A 17,602-nucleotide genomic window follows, 5' to 3' on the forward strand; every position below is an offset into this window, starting at 1 on the left:
ATGTGGAATAATGCATGATAATAACCTATTACATCTTAGGTCCTTAGAAGTCTATTGGTCTCTCCTGATCTTTCCCTCTGGAGATAGCCCTCTACGTTTCATGAGCTCATCTTGTCCCGGTTGTTTCCTGCTTCAATAAAAAAAACAGGTTAACCATCGATCCTGAGGGAACCAATGAATTGTTATAAACTACATCCCACTAATTGGAAAAGTCCTTCAGAAAGACAGTCCTAGAGTGGATTTCAATTCACTGCACTCTCCTAGGAAGGTAAAGGTAGAGGATAAAGCAAACCCATTATCTGCTATCCCAACCACAGCCTTACGGAAGCACTGAAAAAGCATGCCTTGAAACCATTGCCAAGTTTTGTGAATAAAACAAAGAAGTAACGTCTTTAATAATAAAAATGGGTTTTAGAAAATCTGTAACAAATGATAAGCTGTATCACAGCCTTCCATCCTCCCAGAGTGCTTGGAACAAAATTTAAAGGCCACCTGCCAGACTTCATCCCTGTCTTCAGATGAAAACCAATCAAGGGTATCTTTGTACAGACCAATAATTTTGCAGTAATAGATGTACATAGATATTCTAGCAACTGCTTGACTATTAAACTGGCTTGATCTTTATGGCTCTTTGTTTTAAATTAACGACATTAAATTAATGGGACAGATGTGTTTTGCTGAGATTAAATTATGGCTCCCAAGGTGACCAACAAAAGGAGATTAGTTGGAGATTCATTTGCAAAGTCAGGGAAAATTTCATATAATCAAAATTACTTGGAAAATCCCTTAGGAGAGTGGGAAGTAAAGTCTCTTAACAGATCCAACAACACAGCCAGTTTCCTTAGCACTGAACAGACTGCTGTCAGTAATGTCAGCTGGGCCAGGTTGTTAAAAAGATTATTTCTATACAGTTGGCCTATATTATTATATAAAAAAAAGGTGATTTCTGTACATTTGAAGTCTTGCAGCAGCAGAGAGATGGACACGAGCAGAAGAGGCAAATAGGAAACAGCAGATCGAGGTGTTCCCTTGTGTTTACTCTGAGCACAGGCACATTGGCAGGAACCCTGGTTTTAACCTTGTGTTTTTGGTACCACCTGGATTATAAATGCAGGTCATAAAAACACTTGACAGTACTCAGCAAAAAGACCATCTTCCAAATTAACCAAAAAAATGTGTAAGTGAATGTTTTTTTATTAGAGTTTTTTCTAAACAAAATTTGAGTCACCAAACGTCTTCTAGAGAATTCATGGAGCCCCTGAAAGTACAGTGTCAGAATACTAGGATTCTCCACTTACAGATACATTATTATAAAATAGTCTCTGCTCAAGTAGCACTAACACCTTAAGCTGCCCAGGCAAAAGTGTCTGTGCTTAGTAAAAATAACTGAAATAGAAGCACTGTTAAAACATGATACAAAGGCTGCTGAAAGCTGGCTTGGCAGAAAAGCTTCATTGCTAAATAAACCACCACTACAAAAAAAATTAGAAATCTTCAAAGAGAATCCTTTTGAAGCTGTCACTGCAGCGAGTTAGCCTCTTTGATTTTGTACTTATTCACTGCTGTGGGACTAGAAATTACTATCTTCCATTTATTCTGTGGCAAGGAAGAGAAAATGCATTTATCCATTGTGGAAGAGGAAGAGGACGCCTCTCACGAATGACGGCCTGTGCTGTTCCCCAAAGAGATTGGGTGGAAGGCAGGCAGGCAGGCCCACCGACATGTACGGATAATCGCTCCGTGTGTGAAAGAGGCTATGGTACCACTAATGCCAGAGCACTTTCCTGTGTCCATCTTTCATGAATGCAAAAATAGAATCTACAGTGAAGCTTATGATTTCTACTAGTTCTTCTCTCAAGAATTATGAACCTGCTCCAGAATCACTTCTAAGGAAGTAAAGTTAAAAGACAAACCCACTCCCTGCCTCAATCCTAGGTATATACAGCATTTTCAAACACATGGCACAAGTTTTTAAATTGTTTGGTTTTTGGCCTTTTTTGTTGAACTACAATACACAGAAAAGTGCACAAATCAGAGGTACAGTTTCAGGAATTTAAAAAACTAACACATCCTTCTAACCAGCACCCACATCAAGAGGCAAAACCCTCTGCTTGTGTCCCCTTCCTGAGGCAATAAGTTTCGAATCTTTATGTTATGTACATACCATATTTAAATGTTTATTTGTCTTTTGGCTAAACCCAGGCACATTTAACTAGTAGCCCACTAGCTTCATGAGCTTTAGTTGGATAGTTTTAAATATTATACCTGGTTTCTAAGAAATATTTATTTCCCCTCTCAGTGAAAAGTCCTATCAACCACTGTTTACTTCCTTATCTGTTTTAAATATATATTCACTTTTAAAATGATAATCTATATTTTCTTTTGCATTCTTCCAATTATTTTCTATTCTCCTCACTGAGAACAGAATGTATGAGCAAAAGTCTAGGAACCCTAGAGGAAGTACCATGTAAAACAAACAATGGAATAAAAAGGGACTAAAGAGAAACCTTAAATTCAATTTGAGACACAAAGTTAAAAACATGTTTCTCATACAAATTGCTTTATTATGAATTTTTTTAATTGTCTTGAGGGTTCTCTTATATATAAAAGGTTTACCTTTTACCCTCTTTGGAACTCTCAACTATTTTGTGTAACAACATGTTCTTCCTTTTTTATTTAATTTAAACCTCTAAATGCTCATGAATGATAAACAAAGAGAAGGTAAACCAGTAGCAACACCATCTTATTTTGTTTTGAAAATAAGGTTAAATTCTGCAGTTTAATTGGGATGTATGTTTTTTGCAGCTCAACCTAAAAATCAGTGGCTACATTTTCAAACCAATTACCTTCATCAACATAAAATACTATTGTGTATTGTATTTGATTCTTCCATGAAAAAAATAAATCCAAAGCATCTAATTTGCATATAATTATGCCCGTGGTCCTTGGTATTAAGGGATATACTTTGAACATTATAGCTAATATTTGATTTAGCATTAATTTTCAGTCATTCAATGTTTGTTGTAATGTGATATGGGGATTAATAAAAACTATAATGTACTTCTGAGTTTAGTAGTGGTATACATATATTAAGTATCATTACTACATTAATGGAAAAACATTGAAACCCCTCGGTGACTCAAATTCTCTCTCAAAATTCCCCGACCTTAAGCAAGCCTTTATACTGTGAGTTAGAGACTGTAGAAGGCTCTGTGGTTACTGACCAGAATTGACTCCTGTCCCAGTTATACTAAATGGTGCACTGTACTAGTTGGGGAAACAAGGGTAAGGAATACTTGCAAAAAGATGGGCCTGAAAAAGTGAGGGGAAGGAGAAATATCTCCAAAAGAAGAAAAAAATGCAAGTTTTCAAAGCTGGAGAAAAGAATTAATAGGTAATGAGAAGAAACGGGGAGCAAAATGAAGGGTTTCTGATCTGATGAGAAGGGTCATGTTTCTGATGTTAAAAATAGGGAGATTAGAAGGGTCTCTTCCAGGCCTAGGGAAGGCTGGATTTTATTTTTTAACAGAATATTTTACAAATATCATTAAGGGTTGTATTTGAACAGTTGTCATCACTTTTTTGTTCATGTATTTGTTGAGGATATCTTCTCCATTTCACAAGTAAGACAGTCAACTAACATAAAAAGGAACTATTAGTAAATGAGAAATAGAAAGTGCAAATCCTAGCATTTCTAATGACTTCCTAGAGCACAGTAAACAAACGTAAGCACAGGGAGGAAGGCGGCGACGGGCACGGTAAGGGGCAGGGAACCGGCTGGAGCACGTGTGCAGGATCTGAGAAACACTGCAGACTTAACTGACGCCCTGAACTAGATTTCACTGAAATATAAGGGCATCTCCTAATTGTTATGTAAGCCAATGGGCAAGTAAATTTATTTCTGTTCTTAATTTCTTTTGGTTAAACAGGAAATGCTATCCGCTATTAGCTTAAATGGAATTAATTAGTTGATGACTATGTAGCCCTGACCAGCTTCAAAAAAGGAATAATTATGAGTAAACTGAAAAAAGCATGAGTTGCAAAGGAGTAAATAAAGGTAAAGTTAAAGACTTTCTTGAAAACAACTAGAAAATAAATGCACAATGTGAAAAACTAAGTGGTATTGAAAATGAAAGTTTTTCACCTAAAAAAAAGACATCACTTAAGCTAAGTATTGTATTATTCAAAGTTAAATTGCTTTAAAAAAAAACCCACACTTTTAAAGGGATAAAGAACATTCTGAATATATTCTTTAAAAAAATAATACTTTGTCACTTTACATATTTTCTTATAACTAAATGAATGAAAATGTAATTCCTGATACTTAATGACCATATTTAGGTATTAAACTAAACAGGTGTCCCATGGAATGAAGGAGATGAATAAGGATCATTAGTGTTCCATACTGAAGATGATTAACAAAGTTGAATGCAGGAAGCTAGGGAATCAGGCAGCTCACATTTATATGAAGAGACTGGCAAGATCAAAAAAACACTGCAGGATAATAGGCTTCCTTTGGATCATTTGAGAAGTACTGAATAGTCCTAAAATCATTCCCATGGTTCACATCAAGCTGCTTGTGTATAATGAAGGTTAGAGAAGAACACAAAGAACATTCGATTACAATTCTTCTGAAATCAATGGGATTATCAAGCAACCTGATTCAGAAGTATCTCTACATGATAAGTGAAATGGATTACTTCATACATCAGAATGAAAAGACATAAATGAGGTGATGTAAATGACTCCAATCTTTATTTGTATTTATTGCATTGTGCGTGAACAAGTTCTTTCCTCTCCATTCCTAAGTGGCTCAAAGGACTTTCAGAAACACTGAGTTCATTATTTGTTTTATGCAGTTCGGGCATTGAACTTGGGCAATATACAAACTAGAAATACAGCACAAATTAAATTCTTTTAGTTTTTAATAGCATTAGACTAGTAGCGATACCACCTTAGGCAAGTCACTTAACCTTTCTGAGCATCGATTTCTATTTCTGTGAAACACAGAGGCTGGGACAGATGACCCTGAAAGTCAAACTGTTCTCATTCTATCACCCTGCAGACAGGCCCTGGTGTTAGAAGTAAGTGCTTTAAAAAAGAATTAGTACACAACACACTAGACCTACTGTTTCTACTCCTTCCTTTTCAGAAGAAAAGTCATGGCCTCCTTCACAACAGTGCTGTCTCTTGCCTTCTTCTGTAAAGGCCTAGGAAGCTACGGATACTCAAGCAGGTGAATGTTGCTGTCTTGCTGATCATTTCTCTCTCAAAGTTGGTCTCACAGCCTCTACCTTTCACTTTCTAGTCCCTTAACGTTCACTTACAGTCACCTACAGTCTCTTTAAAAAAATAAAACGTGAAAAATGGAGGGATGTAACTTATTTTTGCTCATTCTTCACAAAGGTTTACCTAGATAACGTGTAAAGAAGGAACATTTGCATGCCTGTATATAAGGAAACTGATGTCCACAGATATCATGTATACATTATAAGGGGCTTCTACTATTAGAGAATTTTAAAACCCAAACATCAAATTTTTGAAATTTGGTTAAAAAGTTAAGAATAAAAGTTAACTCTCCTTCAAATTTCTGAATGAAATTAAGTGCCTGAATAACCTGATGGTAATTAAATGCATTTTCTTCTTTTGAAGCTTCCCCGTAAGAAAACTGAGATTTAATTATAGTTATTTTGGTAAAGACAATTATTCTGCTCATGTCCCAAACCCTGGGAGATGGCCTGACACACCTGTTATACAGGAGAAAATATGTAGAAGAAATTTCAATCCTTACTAGGAAAATTTAAGCCCCAGCTGTCAAACTTTAGTTTGCATAAAGATCAACTGGGGAGCTCATTTAAATTTCAGAATCTTGGGCTCAGTGGTTGGTAACACACTGGTTCTCTGAAAAAAATGTATATGAATAAGTATATATAAACTTATTATAGTTTTTATTATTATAAAAGATGTATAGCACAAAATTTAAAAATAAACACAATAACATATATAATACTCTTTATTGCAAATTCCATATAACCACTGTTGACTTTCACAGAATTCTTTCCTTAATTTTTGCTGAACTTTTCCAAAGCCAAACTATGGTTGTAACTGATGAGTGAGTAGTTCAGACAAGAATGTTTGTTGATATTCCTGTTTATTAAAACAACAAACTTTCCAACATTCGTTGAAACTGCATTTGCCCATCACAGACGTGAACAAAATCTTTCCTGTATTGCTATTTTTGAATACTAGAAGAATATTCCCTCAAACTTTTTGGCTATTCACAATAATCTGCATTACTAATATCCTTTCTATCGTTTCTAAAAATCTAAACAACCAACAAAATAATTTGTCAAGCCCTGACTTGCAGCAGTGTCAAGTTCCAGAGTGTAAATTTTCCCACCTTGGTTGATTTCAAGCTACCAATGTAACATCACTGAACACTGGGTTGGGAAGAGATGTACAGGTAACATACCATTTTACAGTATTTCTACCACGCAGATACAATAGATGTAAATCCCCTTAAAAGCACAGGTAATGGTAAAATGTAGTAAAGCAATTAGGAGGTGATGATTTTTGACTATTTATTGCCTTTATTTATAGTGATGGCTATAGTTAATAATCAACTCACAAGACATCTGACCATGGAGAGTTGGCTCTTGTGAGTCAGCATGAACCAGCCCTAGTCCACCACTACCTCCACTTTTCACGCATCTGATTCAGTAGATCTGGCTGAAACCAGGAATCTCATTTTAGAAAGCATCCCATGGAGATTCTGATGCAGGTAGTTAGCAAACCAGATTTTGAGAAATCCTGACCTGGATTATGCACGTTAGAGGTAATTTAATTAAGACCTTCCAGTGAATTCTAATCCTTTTATTGAAACAATAAGAGGAGCTCCTTTGTTTAAGGAAACACTGGGCAAAAATTTTCAAGTGTGAAAACATCCAGTGCAGGTAAGAATAGGGGCTCCTTCATTCACTGTGGACTATAAATTGGAAAACTGTTTTGTTGGGTAATTTGGTGGAATCTGTGAAAGTCTAAACTCCATGACCCAAAAATGCCATTTCTAGAAATCTACCCTGCAGTAGTAATACATGGTTACCTAAAACATTTTTAACATTAAAGTTCACTGCAGCATTGCTTATAATAGCAAAAAACTCAGTCCTTACATCGTTAAGAGACAACAGGATAAATAAATTATACTATATTCATACAACAGAATACTAAGCAGCCATTATAAATAATGGAAGAGCTTACATGTGGTGCCTAAGAAATATGCCCAGGGTACATCGTTAAATTAAAAACAACAGCAGATGCAGATCTATGGAGAGTGTGACCTGATTTTTGTCCAAAATGAAAAACAGTGTATATGTACCTATCTGTGATTTGTGTGTATACAGAAATATTGGGATACACATATGAAAAGTTGGCAGATATAAACAATAATTACCAGGAGGTGGGAGAGGGGGTGGTAGGAGAAAGGTAGACAAGATTGAAGAGAGTATTATAGATTTTTTTTGCCTTTTTAATCATATACCTTTTCTTTAATAGCTTTATTGAGATATAATTCACATACCATAATTCACCCAATTCAATGATTTTTAGTGTATTCATAGATATGTGCAATCATCACCTCCTATTAGAGATTATTTAAGTAGTATGGAACTGTGAATGATTTTTTAATTTTTCTTTTTAATGATTTTTCTGTACTTTCCCAGAAGAAGAAAAATAAAATTTGGGAGAGATTATTATAAAAGAAAATATTCAAATATATCCAGAGTCCTCTGATCTTTGTTACATCTTAGCTGATAATTCAAGTATTCAGGAGTAGGTTTCTTTGTTCTAATACTAGAACAATTTACAATTCTGTAATCTGAAAAGCTCTGAGAGCCTAAAGTTTTCCATAACGTTTGACAGCAAAATCTGATCTGAACAGATGCAAAGTTATTTACGGTCTTTTCTATCCCTTATAGTATGACTATTTGAACATTTTATTCTAGGAATACAGACACATTAATTAGGGATGGCGCTCTAGGCTCCCAAAGGTGGTGTGATATAATCATGATTTATGCACTTGAGTACCTTTCGGAAAGGTTTTAACGTTCTTAATTCCAAACCATATCAGGCCCAAAGCATTTGAGTTAAATTTTGTGCCCCTGTATCAATGAATATTAGAGAAATTGGAAATGGGAGTTGGGCAGACTTGCTGAATAGCACAGGTATCATAGCCTCAGGAGAGAAAAGGGAAACAGAGGTAAAGTAGACCCTTGTTGGAACCACACCGGTATCTACTGAGGATGAGGAGTGTTTAAACAGGGCTGCTGCCCCTGGAGCTGTGAACGTGGAACCATTGTGTGTGGCCTGGGATGAGAGATCATGGTGAGAAGTAACCGTCTATGTTCGGGAAGGCGGTTAGGCTTGCTGGACAATGTGCGTGTCCAGGTCCTATTCAGGGAAGGCCAGGCTGAGTGCTAAAAAGGTGCCGTCTCTGTCTCCTGCTCAGTACAGAGACTTAACGGTTTTCAGGCATCTTCCTGGGGGCAAAGAAGCATTAGCAACACCTCTGTATTTACAGTTTCTAAGGAGATTCTTAAAATATGGAAAGTAATCCAGAAGGCTCAACAACACATACGCTGATCTACTTGGACAGATTTAGAGAAGACAACAGAGGGGAGCGATGAGAAGCGATCTTCCACCCACTTCCACAGTCTCTGCAATGAGGTATCAGGGAGTCAAGAGCACTCTAATGCTTACACTAAAGTCAGAGTAGTCTGCTTTATACTGAAATGAAATAACTTTAAGTGCAGCTACCCTGCCACTGATCTATGCTGCATCTTGTTCAAAAATGCATTAGCAAGGGATTTTTCCTGGACTCACAATTTCAAAGCTTGTTCCTATAGCTTCCTGGCAGTAGTCTTGTAAGAGGTAGAAATGCAGTAGGAGTCACAGTGAAATTAGAATTCCTCTGGAATCCTGTTTTCCCTTCTGCCTGCCATTGTTTCCATTCCCTCATGCTCACTCCACTACCCTGTTAGCTGTGGCGTGACAGGATCCCCAGGCGTGTATGTGTACACGTGGAGTGTGCGTGCATGAATGCATACCCTGTGTGTAGTAACAGCCACATGTCTGGAACAAAGCTATTCAGAAGCCATACCTGAATGGATCATAGCCAGGATGGAATAACACCAAGTGGGCAAGAGGAAATCAAATCTGAAGGTCAGCAGATTTGAAGGGGGCACTAGTGTTCCCATGATTTCATTTAGAAGTTTCCTTTAGGGACTTCAGTTCTGAATGTGTTTATTCTAAATTTACAAATAATTATATGAAACTTAGCTACCTACAGTCCACACCTAAAGCATCAATTTAGAACAAGGGAGAAGGATGCCTACAGGAAATCAAAACGGCAACAGGAAATCTCTTTCTAAACCAGGTGGTCTTTGTCTGCCCCTCAAGCTCCTCTCCCTGACTGTACTGGCTCACGTGATACAGTTGTTTTATTTTTATCTGCCCCCATTGGAAAGTGAGTTATAAGAAGGCTAACTTTAGTTGTCTTACTCATCTTTGCCTCCATGCAGTGCTCTGTGTGAATTAAAATGAAGTGGCAACTTGACAACAGAGGAAACTATAGAAAATAGAGAAAAGCAGTGTGAATAGGCAATGAGTCTAGTAACATGGGGAAACTCTATTCCTAAAATTTTAAGGGAAATCATTGTGTAGTAGTTGAAATTCAGAATGATACCCCAAAATGATGAAGAAAAGGGGTATGTAGGTAATCAGGATAAGTAACATTTATTGCTGGTCAGCCATGTGTTGGGCATAGCTATAATCATTTAACATCCACCACCTATTTTAATTTCATAAAACATGTAATATATTTGGGAAAGATTTCTGTCCAAGCTGTTTTAAAGTTATAGTACTTATAGAGTTAAAACCTTAGCTTTCTGGAAAATTTGGCTATTGAAAACAATTCATTCTCTGAGGGTTTCAACTAGAATTTTATGATCTAATCTGTACCCCCAGAAATTAGAAGGCTAAACTTCTTAGAGTTCACATAAAGGAGAATTGAAAACAGGATCCCAGCTTTCATTTACCTTATTTAGAATGTAAGTATTAAACACTCCCCTAAGGAATACGAATCTTTTAGCTACATCCCAGGAACATGCTGAAATGTAGGTGTACTTTGAGGGCTGTGATGAAGGGTGGAAGCAAGCCCTGGGCGTGTGTGTGTGTGTGTGTGTGTGTGTGTGGTCTGTATCCTTGCTAATACCTGCTAGTTTTCCTACACTCACTAAGAACTTAAGGACAATACGTAGTTTATAGCTTGGAAATTTTGCCAACCAAAAGGCAGAGCTCATGCACTTGGGAAGAGATCCTTGCCTCCATTTTAAGAATATTTGTTCTAACTCCCAAAGTACATAGGTTCTCAATTTGAGAAATGAGTTACTGCCAGACATTAGTAAACTAAGGCTAGAAACTCAGGAAAGGAGACGCTGGTTTTCTTAAAATTCCCCTGGGCCAAAACATCCAGAAGAAATATGGCAAATTACTGCAACAACCTCAAGAGAATTTTCTCTTTGGACAAGACTTTATTGAAAGAACATGGCAAAAAAAAAAAAAAAGACCAGAAGGAATCTCTATTTCCCCCTATTATAATTTTCTCAAGGGCAGGAACTTGGCCTCATAGTTTACCTTTATATAACTGAGCTATGAAAAACAAAACTACTGTGGAGAGCAGGAAACGGAGCATAACTAGGAAATTCCTAATGGCAGCGTGGCAGAGGTGAACACCAGTCTGTGTCCAAACATGAGGAATTACACCGCCCTTGAAAAGTAACCAACATATTCTTTATATTATACTTTACATCCTATGACAAAAGGTTGCAGTTAGAGGAATTTATGGTACTCAGGAACCTTTTGTAGGGTCTATAATGATACTAGTAACATTATCAAGTACTTACCAGGCACCTTTACATGAACCACTATGACCCCATTTTACAGATGAGGCGGGTGGAGAGGTTTAGAAACATGGTGAAGGTGACAAAACCAGCATGAGCCCGTGCTAGGCCACCTTGTCTCAGAGTCTGATCACCTCATCCCTGTAGTATGCGATTGTTCATATGGGACATTCCCTTCCAATTAGATTATACTCTGTTTCCATGGAGTATTACTTTATAAAAAGTTAAGAAGCCTACACTTAAAAAAGAACTCATTCTGGCCTTCCAGAGCCCTGATCCTGGCTCGCCTTGGCCTCTTAGAGCCCAGTCCTTTCTTCATAAAGCAAATGAATAGCTTTTCCACACACTCAAGTCATGGACTGAAGCGACAATCTGATCAGTTCCCCTCTGGGCTGACAGGCACTCGAGTGCTTCAGAACGAAGTTCTGACAAGGATCTTCATGGTCTGGGCCCCACCTTTCACCTCTTCTCTTTTCTTGCCACTTCTCCCTTATGCATTTCACACTCCAGTAACACCAAATAACCAAGAGTTCCTTGTGGACAGGAGGCTTTCACTCCCTTGTGTCCATGCACATGCTTTTACCTGGAATGTGTCTTCCCCCTGCCCCTGCCTATCTCGGGGCTCCTGATTACCGTTCAAATCCTTGCTCTGGACCCATTTTCTAGGAAATCTTCCCTAGACAATGTCTTCCCTTCCTCCCAGACAGACCTATATGTCTGCTTCTGCCTCTCTGCAGCCTCCATATCCAGTATGAGTTTCTGTTTGTTATTCCCTGTAAGTGTGATGTTGTGCTGGTCTCTCTTGCTAGAATGTACTAAATTCCTGTGGGCAGAAAATTAGTATGTCCAGCGCTAGCAAGATGTGTTGCTATGATTGACATGGTTTTTAATAAAGTTGGCTGTTCTTAAATGCTGCTTTTACAGCTTCACATTCTGTGCAATGTCCAAAACAAACAGAAACCAAAACAAGAAAAACATTTCATGTAATCCCACAGCACCCATACTAAAATCACACCCAGTCTTTTTCTACCAATTGACATCACAGTCCAAGACATACCCAGTTGGCTTCAGATTGTGTTCCACGTTCCACAAATTTTAGAAAACATTTTACCTTCAATGATGTGCTTTATCAAAGAAAAGTCCAAGGCTTCTCAACTCTCTGAAACCTTCCCTGTGTGGAAAAATGCTCATACCCTCAAGGGCAAACATTTTTCCACTTTTCAGTAGAGTGGAGTAATTTCCTTATTGTGTTAGTCTGCTTCTGATATACAACTTTAATACATAAAAATATCATCAACAGTTTTAATATTGTTAAGTTCAAATCTTCATTTATGCTAATATGATTATATATGCATGTGTGTGTACATATAAAATACATTTTTAATTCTTAGAAGATACGATGATAGAATTATTTTTCACTTCTAGGTGCATCTGGAGATAAGTGTATGATCACAATATAGAACCTTTTAAAAGTGTAAGTCACTTCCTATAGTAAATCAGGCATGCAGAAATTCACATTAACTCTTTTTTACCAGAAGGGTATGAGTGGGAATGTAGCACATTAAGTGGCAGGTAATGAAGGACTTAACACAGGGCTTCTGCTTGTGGTACTTAAAAATATAAAGATAATGTCATAAAATTCTGAGGGGAAAAAAAATGACACAATTCTGTCTTTCATGCTTATTGACAATTTCCTTTTGTTTCTCGTTCCTTATAATCCTTGCAAACATACAAGCATACATACAGTTTCAGTCAGTATAAAATTTTATTATTTGCTATTTTTATTGTTATATTATGTATTTAACTAGTCCTCTATTAAAGGACACTCATTACCTTTCAAGCTTTTTGTATAGAGTTAATGGTGCATAAATAACTGTTGGTAGGTAGCTCATTAAAACAAACAAACAAAACCACTTCCTTTAGGATAAAAGCCTAGAGCTAGATTTATATTCTATATAAAATGTATATGATATGGTTAAGTTGCTTTCTAAAATACTGTACTAATTTACAAAGCTCCCCAAACTGTATGAGAGTCACTCAAACCCTAGCAGTATTGGGTTTTTATAATTCAATCTACATTCACCATCAATCTCATAAGCATAAAATACTCTCATTGTTTTAGTGAGATGTAATATTTTTCTGTGTTTATTTACTATTATAAGTCATGGATAGCTTAAGGCACAAGATAGTATCTAGTGCTACTGAATGAATTACATAGTGACAGTTTTTTGTTTATGTTTTATTATATTACAATATGGTCCATGGATTATGGCACCAGAAATCTTTCTATCTCGTAGGGGAATTTACGGTACTTTGGAACATTTTGTAGGGCCTATGACAAGCCATTTAGAAAAATGGTTGTCAAAAAAATGAAAAATGAAAAACTAATATAAAAGTTTCTCATCAGTCTCTGATAGTAAAGAATAAACTAAATATTTATATATTAAATATCACTATTTTAATTACTCTTAGATTAAACATAAATTACAAAACAAAATTAATTCTTTATCAGCAATAAATTAACTTAAGTCATTTCAGTAATATATTTTAAAAACAAATATATATCATCCAATTTCCCTAGGCTATCAAGGCAGTATCTGTTTGGAGGTAGTACAAAGCTAAGAGGTAACAGATTGAAAGGTAAAGTCTAGGGTCCTAAGAGGGACAGAGAGTAGGGGTGGGGATGTGTGTGGGGGTGTGAGCAGCTACCTACCTCGTAGTGGGCAGGGAAAGCCTTCCTTGTTTTTTTTGGAAAAATTACAGTCATTAATTTTCAGCAGTCTTAGACTCTGTTCCACTTATACAAACATGGCAAATTTTTAGAGCAGATAATTTCTGTCTTTGTTCCTCAAACACAAACATTATTTATTCCTTCGTTTTTTGTCTCAGCATTATAGTTAGCAACTTAAGATTTTAGGCTCTGTTCCCAAAATGAAAAGCTATTTGTACATAACTAAAAGCATATTTTTAATATAAAAGCAAGTTACATTTAGAAGTCATGGTTACAGTCATGGACTGGTCCACAGCAGCTTGTTTAATTGAAAATATATCTGATTGTTAATTATAATTTTTCAATTACATAAAATTATTCTTCCCAAAAACATTGTTTTCCATAGGAAAACTTCATCTACTGTCCTAGTCCTAAATGCTGAGAATTTATGGAACCTCTCACCACATGGGGTGCTCTCATGAAGGGCCCCAGAGGATATTTCATAGGCAGAGATGGACTTGTACTTCTATAGACTTAGGTGCTGGATAGAAAACAAATGTGCCTGGGGAAGAAAATGTATCTGGTTAGTTAGTAGAAATATAATATTAAATTAGAGAACTCAAGGGGAAAATGTATAAGTCAGCAAGATATAGTAGAAAGGCTGACAAGCCAAAGAGAAGATTGCTTAATATTTACATTCCCATGCACACCAAAGTGTGAACCTGGAATGCAGTTAGAGTTTGACTAAATACAGCAGAAGAGATAATAAGCACCAGTCTTGGTTGCCTTGGGAACAGGGCCCCTTCTTCATGTTAATGATTCTATAATAGGAAAAGGAGCATTTAAATGAAGTGCACAGTACAAACTTCCAGTTATAAAGTAAATAAGTCATAGGAATGTAATGTACAACATAGAGAATATAGTCAATAATATTGTAACTGTACAGTGATAGACAGTAACTAGACTTATTATGGGGATCATTTCATAATGTATAAAAATATCAACTATGATGTAGACCTGAAACTAACAAGATATTGTATGTCAATTAATGAAGTGCATAGCAATCATGAGTAGACCAACAAGTGTTTAGGGGAGTGTCCAATGGATAGGTGGGGTCTGTGATTTAGTGCAGTGGACGATAGATGAGTTCATGAAACGGCAAGTGTGGATTATAGAGAAGCATCATTGTGCACCTGAGTGAGAACTTCCCCGGCATTGCAAAACATAGGGACTCTCCCAATGGTTCACTTAAAGTGACGTAAATAAATCATTAGTTCCTATTCTTTCTGATAACGATCCTTGGAAGGAATCCCTAATAGGAGAGCGTAGATAAGATAATATATTGGAAAGCAAAAGAACCCTAAAGTCAGCATAAGAAAAAGTACAGCAGGATGCATGAAAGAATGTGTACATAAGTAATTTTCAAATAGAAGTCCCTATTTTTTTGATAGTCCCAAATTAAAGGAAGCCAAAGCACTTGTTTCCTAGTGGGTAGAAGTTGTGGTCAATTCCTCATTTTATTATGTGGATAATAGTACATATATTTTAAATAATATAGTATTGAAAGTTGTGCTTAATTCCAACATTTCAAAACTTACCTCTAAATGCACTAATATCCCCATAGTGTACTTGTAGTACAAAGTATTTACTCCCAGTCTCTCCTCCAACTCTGAATCCAACACCTAGAGATTTATAAAAAGATGATAAATTAATATTTTAGAAATGGGAGTACTAAATGGAGCTAATACCAGGTTGCTGACCTATGAAATCTAAGCAGAATAAAATGGCAAATACCATATAAAATTACATTATATGAAAATGTAAATAAACCAGGCATTCATTGAGATTTCGAATATAATCTCTCATTTCTTCTCAAAGCTCTAATAGAAATGCTATTCAATAATTCCCACCTCACAACCACAGTATTTGCTGTCACTTTAAAGGCACATTTCACCCATTTTCAAAGAAATAGAACAAAAGCAAACAAATTCGTTATTGGTGATTATATAATAGGCGCACACAAATCCATTCCTTCATTTTGTTTTGTATATATTCATATTAATTTTTGTTTCCTGATTTAATACAGCAAATAGACCTCTTAGGAGTATCTCAGGAATTGCTCTTCTTCCCATATGAACACTGGCCTCCAAAAATGTCACTGACAAAACCACTTACCAACCAGATTACAAAGTCCAGCATGTCTATCAATTTTTGGAATCTGAAGGGCCCCTAATAGTCTTACTTTGCCATTATATCACAAACTCTATATTGCTATATAGTAAGCTTTAAAAAACACTATGGAGAAAATATTTACAGATAGAGAAACAATTTTTTTTCTATCTGCTCTACTAATGGATCTTAAAAATGTCAACAAATCTATGACAACTCCCTGCCCCCAATTAATTTCCAGACATGTCTGGTAGTGGCTGCCTGGTAAACTGCAGAGAGGATTCGGAGGCTCATTTGAGGCAAAGCAAGACAGACATCAGTCAGAGCTGGCAGGGGCTAGGGAGGCATGAGAAGAGCATGCATCACAGGGCTCCATCCCTGAACGGTGGCAGACTTATTCTGTAACAGAACTACACATTCCCTTAGATATTAAGAAACATCCAGGAAATCAAAGAGAGTCTAGTAATTCCCTCACACATTGGAAGCTATGGACAGTTTGACGTGAAGTCAGAGAGCCAGCTGAGGTTTGGCATCACATTAAATACCCAGGTTCCAGGAGTATAAAAAAAAGTCTGCTGAAAGAGCAATTTATTTAATTCCTTGCTTTTTTGGCTCGTGAAATGCTTCTACTGTCAAGAATGAATGTGCCTTAGGCCAATGGTGGCTTGAGGTCTACTTGGTTATCTTCTAGTTCTACCTCAACTGCTGTGTGGACAAATTACTTACCAAAGATAGGCAGAGAAAGAGTAACTACCTAAATGAAACCATTTCAATACAATGCAGATAATATACGTCCTTCTTAGTGCAAAACTGCAAAATTATCAACAACTGTTGGAAAGGATGCATCATGAAAAGTACTTTGTCATCAGAACATAAGCAGCTTAATAAAAGAGTAGCCAAAAAGGACCTCAGATGTACCTTTGGGGAGTCTGGTAGGCGGAGCATTTCTTGCCCAGGCATATAGAATATTGGCTTTATCTGTACAAGTTCCTTCATCACAAAACCTGAAGAACAAAATGTCGCTATCAATGAAGATTCAACTAGCAAGATGCATAAATCACCCACCTTGGGGGCAAGGGGTAGAGGAAGGTATTTGAAAATGAAGTCTATCCATATTGTCATCACTGCTGCCTTATCAGCCGGCAGAGCCTAATGAAGACTACAGCAAATAATTATTATCTATGTGAGAAAAGCACACATAAAGGGAGATTTGTTTTTGTTTGCTGCCCAACAGGAAAACATTCTGTGAGGCAGATACACAGTTTACAAGGTGACATGTTCATCTGTGGAATGTACTCTCTGTAATCAGGTAAAAAAGCAAGCCCTCCACAGAGCGTGTATATAAACCAGAGCTAATACAGAGGAAATTGGGAAGCGTTACACACCTTTCCCCTTTGGACCAGTCTCATCAATAAATCTTTGGCCACAACAACACACAGGCCACAGTGCCCACCCTCAGGAAGGGGAGCAATACCAGCACACCCCACTTAAGGGGCTCTCAGTGTTATATGTATGTGGCCCCCTTTTTAGCTTATGCGTACTGGTTGTGCATTTTGTAAGTTTTTTGTGTTGTGCAAGACAATCTTACTAAGCCTCAGTTTTCTCTCTTTTAAAACAGAGATAGTTATACTTACCTCATAGAGTTATGCTGTAAATCAGATGAGATTGAAGTGAAAGCACTTTATAAACCTCAAAGCACTATACCAGGGTAATGCATTATTTAACAAACCACTCACTTTATCTGAAGATTCATTGTTGAGAGGCAGCG

General features: G+C 36.7%; 1 protein-coding gene across 15 annotated transcripts in view; it reads right to left on the bottom strand.

The window, feature by feature from the left end:
* The window catches only part of PAM (peptidylglycine alpha-amidating monooxygenase), a 274,509-nt gene that overhangs the window by 70,849 nt on the left and 186,058 nt on the right, over positions 1 to 17,602 (bottom strand). For all 15 annotated transcript variants that reach the window (XM_037011902.2, XM_037011900.2, XM_037011915.2 and 12 more), the window contains 2 exons: positions 16,753 to 16,838; positions 15,264 to 15,347 (listed from right to left, as the gene is read on the bottom strand). In XM_037011902.2, the coding sequence (XP_036867797.1) occupies positions 15,264 to 15,347; positions 16,753 to 16,838 (170 nt within the window). The remainder of the gene's footprint in view (positions 1 to 15,263; positions 15,348 to 16,752; positions 16,839 to 17,602) is intronic.

This window comes from Manis javanica, chromosome 1 (genome assembly GCF_040802235.1).
Source record: "Manis javanica isolate MJ-LG chromosome 1, MJ_LKY, whole genome shotgun sequence".
Taxonomy (NCBI): domain Eukaryota; kingdom Metazoa; phylum Chordata; class Mammalia; order Pholidota; family Manidae; genus Manis; species Manis javanica.